Below are 8,171 nucleotides of genomic sequence, written 5' to 3'. Positions count from 1 at the left end.
CTCTCACAGATGCTTATCAAAAAAATCGAGCCTTTAATTGTGCTAATGAAGATGTGTATAATTCGAAGCAACTTGGTAGAATACTCGTAGAGAAATTTGATCTGGAATATTACCATATTATGATGAAGGTTTCACTCTGGTAAAGGAGATTAAAGACAAAGTTTCGGTCTGGGATGCAATTGTAAATGTAAATAAGCTCTTGGATTGAGCACTTCAGAAGGAAGTTGCATATGCCTCTATTTTGAGTGAGATTGTTTGATTGTATTGCGTTTAACATTAATTTTTTTTTTCACTCAATTTCATCTATAATTAGATTACATAACATATCACATATTTTTTCATCTATGCTCTTCTTCCATATGTGTTGTTGAGTGACAATGTTTCTTTTGCAACATGTGATCCAAACGCTAATTTAGTAACTTTAATATTAAAAAAATGTTTCAATTTCTATAGATATATAATTTGGAAAATTAATATTTAAATTTAAGAAAACCATTGTAATTTTATGAATAATTAAAATATAAAATCAAATTAAAATAATGTGAGAATTTTATTAATTTAAATTTAGAAAATATTAGTAAAAAAAATACGACAATTGTTAATGAAAAAAATAACTTTATCTTATAACTTTTAAAATGTACCTACACTAAATCAAAATTAAATATATAACCACTAAAACGTATTTCTTTAAAAAAAATTACGTATAGTAAATTAAACTATAAAGTAAAGTAAACCAAATACTTTCTCATATTTCTTAAAATTTAATATAAAACGTAAGCTTAATTAGAAGATAACCATCATCATTACCATGACAATATTGGTATCCATAATAGTAAACAAGATATTCTCACTTTCCTTTTTATACTATATAGGCTGAACCTGCTTTTTTTATTCCCTTTTATACTATATAGGCTGAACCTGCTTTTTTTATATTATATAAGTTGAACCTGCTTTTAAGTCTTCAATGAAGACCTAAAATTATCTCTTAGCTATCAAAATTTAGATTCTATCGGATAATAAACTTTAGATAAACAACCCAAGATAGGAAGACATATTAGATAAACAACCCAGGATATGTAGACATTTTGTATGAGCCATTATCTACCCCAACTAGCATTTCGTGCATACCCATCTTAAGTGTAGATCTTTTATGCGCCAAAAGTAATGAAATCCATATAATTAAAGATTTCCTATGTTTTTTGAATTTAACAAAATGTTTTTATTCGTAAAGATTTGTATTTTATATATATGCATGATAGATTTATCATTAAAATGGGAAGTCAATCACACATGGACATCTTTATTGTAATGAGTAACATATCATTTAAATATTTTTACTATAAATATTTTGTTTTTCAATAGTTTAATTGATTATACATATCATTTTTTTTTAATGAATAGTGTTTTCTTTTCTTTTAAATGCCATTTGATATTTTGTTTTTCAATAGTTTAATTGATTATACATATCATTTTTCTTAATGAATAGTGTTTTCTTTTCTTTTAAATGCCATTTGAATAGAGAATTAGAAATCATTAAAGAATTTTATAATGAAATAAAAAATACTAAAAATAAATGTTGAAATATTTTATTTGTTATTAGTATATTTTCTAAATGTTATTAGTGAAAAAAATATTAAAATTAAGAAAATATTATAGATATGATTATGTAGCCATTTATAAAGTAAAACAATTTATAACCAACTGAATTTATTTAAATAATGAAAATTAGTTAATTCAAATAATCACTATAATCTTAATCAATATCCTATTTTTGTTGGTGTTCGCTAATGTGTCCATGACTTGATGGACTAGTATATGGTAAGGAAATTGCATTCCAATCCACTAGTATCTAAGTCATTACAATCACTTTTGGGGCATAGGCCACTCTAATCCTTAACACAATTTGATTATTTTAAATGTTTTCTCCTAAATACTCCAACTCTTAAGATGATTACATTATTTTTGTTGTTTTCAGGTAATTACCTTGGGTTATGAACCTAGCTTCCTTTAAAAAAAACCAGTAAACATCCAATTATGCTAATATGGTTTGAATTTTTCAAAAAAAAATATTGGGCCGAGCATTAATGTGCCTGGCTAATAAGACATTTACAAAAAAATAAACCTTCTCTAATAATAAAAGGCTCCACTTTTTTTACCATAATATCCAACCTCTTTAAAATTTTCCTAAGAAACTCATTTATTAACTTTAGTCCACTTATATATAGAAAAACTTGAATGGATTTTTTATCCACTTATATGTCCAATGGTCATCGGACCATCAATATAATCTTTTCGATTGCAACTTATGTATCAAATTAATCCTCAAAATTAAAGCCTCAAAATGTCATATACATTCCAAATTAAATGTCCTTTACGATAATAAAATCTGTTATACTTTCGCCATTAAATCTAATCCCTATAAACTCAATCAATATCCCGTGACAAAAACTATGGTAAATTTTGGTTTACACCATTTACATTACATTGAAAATTGGCCTAATTCTCTGTCATTATTATAATCATGTACTCAATCAATATCCCGTGACAAAAAATATGATAAATTTTGCTTTACACCATTTACATTACATTGAAAATTGGCCTAATTGTTTCTTATTATTATAATCATGCTGTAGGAGAATCAAATAATCCTCCTGTCTATTTTATCCTCCAACACTCGGGACACTGATACAGTTGATACAGATGTCCTTTTTTCACCCTTGTTTGACAGGGATGTAAAATGGATATTTTGGGTTTCGCACATGTTTATAATCTACAACCCAATGCGGATATATAATTTGTCACAAAACTACATACAACCAATGAAATCAATATCTATTGTCCAGTAATCATCTTACTATTAAAATGTTTTGATGGTACCACTTAGACAATTACAATTTTTATTAAATAGAGTAACATGGATTCATTTCACTTCATAGTAAGCCTACTTAATCCATAAGTCTGGAATTATAACTGATATGATTTCTTCTTATCTAATGCTAAAGTTGCAACAGGCTCATTGAAAATACATTTTCAGAACCCAATGTTCTAAGAACCAGAAAATATCATATTTATCACAAAGTGGCAAGTTTATTCATCCCTACGATTAAAAGGTTGCACAGCAAATAGAGTTGCAGTACTTTGAAATAAATTATTATGAGTCAGCGAGAGTAGGCAATCGAGAAACGCAAAAAGTCACTGAATTATATTCACACATTTTATACATTTTCAGATGGGGCTCTCTTCCATTCTCCAATTCCTCGATCTTCCACTCTTGCATTTTGTATGTTTTGGAATAGTGGTCCCTTTCTTTGGCGCAGTCATCATCTTCGACTGTCACGGTATTAAGTAGAATAATGCTATTCTGAAACTCTCGAACCTCGATTGTCAGATGCCTCGTCATTCTCAGTTTGCATATCACGTGCTTTACCCCAGAGTGCAGAATAAAGGCCCATAACGATCAAGAATGCTCCTATGACACTGCACAGTTTTTATTATCAAAATCAAAGAATCGTATTTCATTTTGACACTATTCTGTTCGAAATTATGGAAAGTTACATGATGAGGAGAGAACCAAGGTTCGGTTTGAAGTTCTGGAAAGTTACAAGATAAGGAAAGGCATATCATAGGCTTGTTTAAATATGTTTTTTTTTAGTTTTTTGTTGGTGTCTAAAACGGGGTTTTTCTTTTTAAAATGGTTTTTTATTATTTAAAATGATTTTTTATTAAATATATAGATTTAGTGCCTTAAAAACTTATAACATATGAATTATAAACAGTTTAAGATTCAAACTTATAATTCAAAAAAATCCCTAAATTAAACAGAAAAATATACCGAATTTTTTTCAAAAAATAAAACAATTAAACAACAAAACACAATATGCATATCCATTTAAGAGATACGAAATGACCGTAAGAGGAATGCAAGTGGCTTGTTAGGATACCGAGTTACCTGCCCACACGAAGATACACACGAACGATGAGAATCTCCAAAATTGCAGTGATAATCGTACCAAATGGATAGAAAAGTGCGACAAATACAGGCCCTCTTTTGCTTATACACCAAGCTATCAAAAACATTCCTAATCCAGAATTCATTACTCCCTGAAACATGCAATATATTTGTCATCTTTCTGCCGTACTTTATCCCAATTAATATCTTGTTACTATACTCCGTATACTATTCTATTCCAGAGACATTTTTGATTGAAAGTTTGGATGGTTACCGAGTATACAACGCTCAGAAGCTTAATATTCCATCCTATAGCCCATATATTGGGCTTATTATGCTCGTAGATTACAGCAATTAGAGCAGATTCAACTGCCCCAATAAGACTCGTCAGTGCTGTTAATGATAATTGAGCAGGATACCTCTTCAGAATAGTTGCCTGAATCAGATTTCACCCATTTATTTTCCAATAATTACAGATAGAATGATACTAGTGAAACAAATAAGTGTAATTGGCCATATAAGTATTCATAATAAATAGTACCTGAAAAACAATACATGCAGACCAAAGAAGGACGCTTCCAAAGACCATGATGGAGCCCAGTATAAAATTAGACTTAGAATTATACCCCATCTGATGACTTTTTACATCCGGTGATAAAACCCTAAGAGCGGGGCCGTTGTATAACGTCATGACCATTGCACCAGTGACACAGATAACTGTGCCCAGAACCTTTGCTTGTCCTCCCGAAGTTCTGATATTAACTTTCTCAAGTCTAGCCAAAACAAATTTGAATAGGCAGAATGTGCATGTGAAAGGTTAGGATTGATTTTCCATGTTTTTTCGAAGAAAAAAGTTAATTTCCATTTTTTTAAATGATGGACGAAATTTTAGAAATACCCAAAATTCTATACACTAATACTAATATATAAAAAAGATAGAAATCTGAATATCAAAAAAAAACCACCAAAATTTTAACACATATAATGAAATATTTTACATGGCTTTTAAACTTTAAGATGAGTTCTGCTTTCGCCATAGTTAATAGAATCCAAATAGATAAAAAACAACAAGATTGTCATTTCCAGATACCTAATCTCCAAAAAAATTCTAACATGACAAGGTAAAATTAATATCCCAGCTTCTACCTTAGAATTGTGGCGATTGCAAATGTGATGACCGGTAATAGGTTAAATGCTGTTGAACTAAACGTAGAGGAAGTGTAGTACAATCCTGGAAGGACACAATTTTGAGTGATCGCAATTCTGTAACATGACATTAATAAAATTGCCTTTATACGAGAATATTACGACCTCGATTTCACAATATGAGCTAGTAGATTATAACAAAAGTAGTATATGTAGACGATGCTTACCCACTTCCAAGCAAGAAAACTTGAAATACGACAGGCCATGTTAAAGGTCGGCTTTCTTTTCTGCAACGGTGGATAAAAAGATTAAACCATTTCTATGTAGCCATTATCAATTAAGCAATTGCTTAATAAAATTGAAAAAACTGAAATCTAGATCGAAACATAAAGATAATAATAAGTGCACTACCTCTCTAAAATGAAAGCGAAAGGGGCGATAATTAAAGATCCAATAGCCATTCTGTATGTCACCAAAACAAAGCGATTCATTCCAACCATTAAAGCGGCTCTCACGATGATATACGTCCCCGCTAAAGTTACCTGATATAAAATCTGTGAAATATGGGGTTTGAATTTCTCAATTCGCTGCAAAGAAACCATTATAATAATACGAATCGACGTAGCGGTGTCCCGGATGAATAACTTTCTTAACCGACTGGTATAGAAGGCCTTGTTATATGCAAGGAAATTAAGGTTCCAGTACTCACTGGAAACGATTAGACTTTACCGGAATATAGTTCCAAGCAGTTAGTAGAATAAACTTTACAGCACGTACTTGATAGAATAATGCATGGCCCATGACCCTGTAACTTACTGAATGGCCCAATGCCATGATCCTGTTATCGATAGATGTGATGTTGCAGTTTTTCTGTGTCCACAGAAGAAGACCCGCACACCCTTTTTGACTTTTGCAGGACACGTATCGTATCGACAATATCATGGGAAGGGAAATAATATATCACATAGGGTGGTTTAGATTGGAATTTTTTAGTACAAGTGTTTGAATTTTGCTTTTATGGTCGAAATGAATTTAGTATTATAAAAAAATAGTTAATATTTTAAATTTTGAAATTTTATAGTTACAATTTGGATATTTCAAAATTTCTGTTAGATTTTATCAAATTCTTATTTTAACAATGTGATTAATCCTAAAAACTAATATCTACATTATAGATCATAAAAATTTTAAATCTAAAATATTCTTATCCAATTTAAATCAAAAATTTTAAATCTAAAATATTCTTATCCAATTTAAATCAAAATTTCCCAAAATTTATAGTAGATTTTAACAAATTCTTATCCAATTTTCCATTCTTCCCCCAAATTCGGAACCTGATTAAAGATAGGTGACGTCACTCGAGGACAGTTATGATTTTACTCCTGACAGATAATGTCAAATCATGGAATACAATACAAGTTTTGCGCTGGCCCGTTTCTTAGTTGCGCAGCAAGTGATGTATCAGAACAGCTACTCTGGAGAACACGATACCTTAAAAAGCATCGCTAGGCACATTTTGCTTTCGCATAGCATTTGCTTTAATGTATATGTTTTCTTGTCCAAAAATATATACTTGGGAATTGATACATTGTGCATTGGTCAAATGATAGATTATATTAGTCAAACGTTATATGGTAAGTGTTTTTTTTTTTTTTTTCTCACCTAGGTGGAAAAACCTATCAACTCAGGTGTCAAAACCAACAGTGAGGACAGCCATCTCTGGCTGCTATCCGCGAATGTCGGTTTGACTCATCATAGTTAGATAGGAAAACCACGCCACCTGAAATAACCCGCTGGTGGTCCGTAAGGGAGCAGGCTCATCACTCCTGCCAGATGCCTCTGGGTCTTGGGCCGTTAACCTGTTTCCTTACGTCCGAGGAAGACGAGCTCTTAGCCAAGCAGAAGCAGTTTTACGGCATACTCCAGGCCGATGGTAAGTGCTATATAGTAATTAGTGAGTGAGTTTTAATTTAAATATAGTTTAATTGAATTAAAAATTAATAAAGATAAAACAAAATTAAAACAAGTAATAAAATGATGTAGTGTGAATATTATAAAAAAATAAATTAAGAAATATGATTTGTTAATATTATTTATATTAACCTATATAAATTTTAGTATATATGTTTTATTTTTATTTATATATATAATTTTTTTATAGTTAAATTTATTAAAATATGTTTTTAATATAATAATAAGTTATTTTAATTTGAAAACATGGAGAGGAAACTATAATTCAGGAAAAGAGAAATAATAGACAAAAAAAAAAGAGATTCCCTAGTATTCCTAAGATAAATCATTTCCATCACCATAAGTTTAGAGAAACCATAGAGATTGAAAGATCTCTTTCCAATTTCGTAGTTTATATTATTTATTTGTATTTTTATCTTCACTACTCATAAGTGATTAATTACTCAATTTTCTTCATTATTGATTATTTTATTTAGTTATTTATTTATTTAATTTTTTTATTATTACTATTTATTTATTTATTATTAAGTTTTTATTTTTGGCCCTTTATTGTTTTTATTTATTTTTAAGTTTTTAGAATTAACTGTTTTGATTATTTAAGTTTCACACAAATATTATTTTTATTTTATTATATTTATTATATTGATTTGATTAATTGTTTTGATTATTTTGGTTTGACTTGAATATTATTTTTATTTTTACTTTTAGATATTCATTTCATTAAAAAAAATTGTTTGATTAATTATTTATATTAATTAATTATTGAAGACCATATTCTAACAATTATTTCCTAATATTAAAATATTATTTATTAATAAATATTATTTATTTACAACTAAAAAATTTCAGTTTCTTTATACAATGATATTGGATGGTTGAAAATACCTAGACAAAACTTATGATGTGATTTTTACCGACATTATTTTTACTTTTCATAAAAATAAAAATGTTAAATAAAAAATAAATGAAACTTTAAACAACCAAAAAGTAACTAATAGAAATAGAAGTTATTAAACAACTCATAATAATACCTCAACGAATCACCTTACAAATAGATAAATCTAAATAATAATAATAATAAAAATAAAAACTATAAATAAACTGA

General features: G+C 28.9%; 1 protein-coding gene across 1 annotated transcript; it reads right to left on the bottom strand.

The window, feature by feature from the left end:
* Positions 1 to 3,356: 3,356 nt before the first annotated feature.
* LOC149201849 (WAT1-related protein At5g07050-like) lies at positions 3,357 to 5,929 on the bottom strand. The gene is made up of 8 exons (XM_089401387.1): positions 5,825 to 5,929; positions 5,514 to 5,682; positions 5,323 to 5,395; positions 5,096 to 5,212; positions 4,491 to 4,722; positions 4,224 to 4,385; positions 3,950 to 4,101; positions 3,357 to 3,477 (listed from the first exon to the last, which is right to left on the bottom strand). Exons 1-8 carry the CDS (start codon positions 5,927 to 5,929, stop codon positions 3,357 to 3,359), a joined length of 1,131 nt encoding a protein of 376 aa, XP_089257513.1.
* Positions 5,930 to 8,171: the final 2,242 nt, after the last annotated feature.

This window comes from Pinus tabuliformis, chromosome 2_1 (assembly GCF_031772625.1).
Source record: "Pinus tabuliformis cultivar Carrire ecotype Pingquan chromosome 2_1, CPIR1, whole genome shotgun sequence".
In the NCBI taxonomy this organism is placed as follows: domain Eukaryota; kingdom Viridiplantae; phylum Streptophyta; class Pinopsida; order Pinales; family Pinaceae; genus Pinus; species Pinus tabuliformis.
Note: the sequence above shows the minus strand (reverse complement) of the source record. Positions and strands in the feature narration are given on the sequence as shown.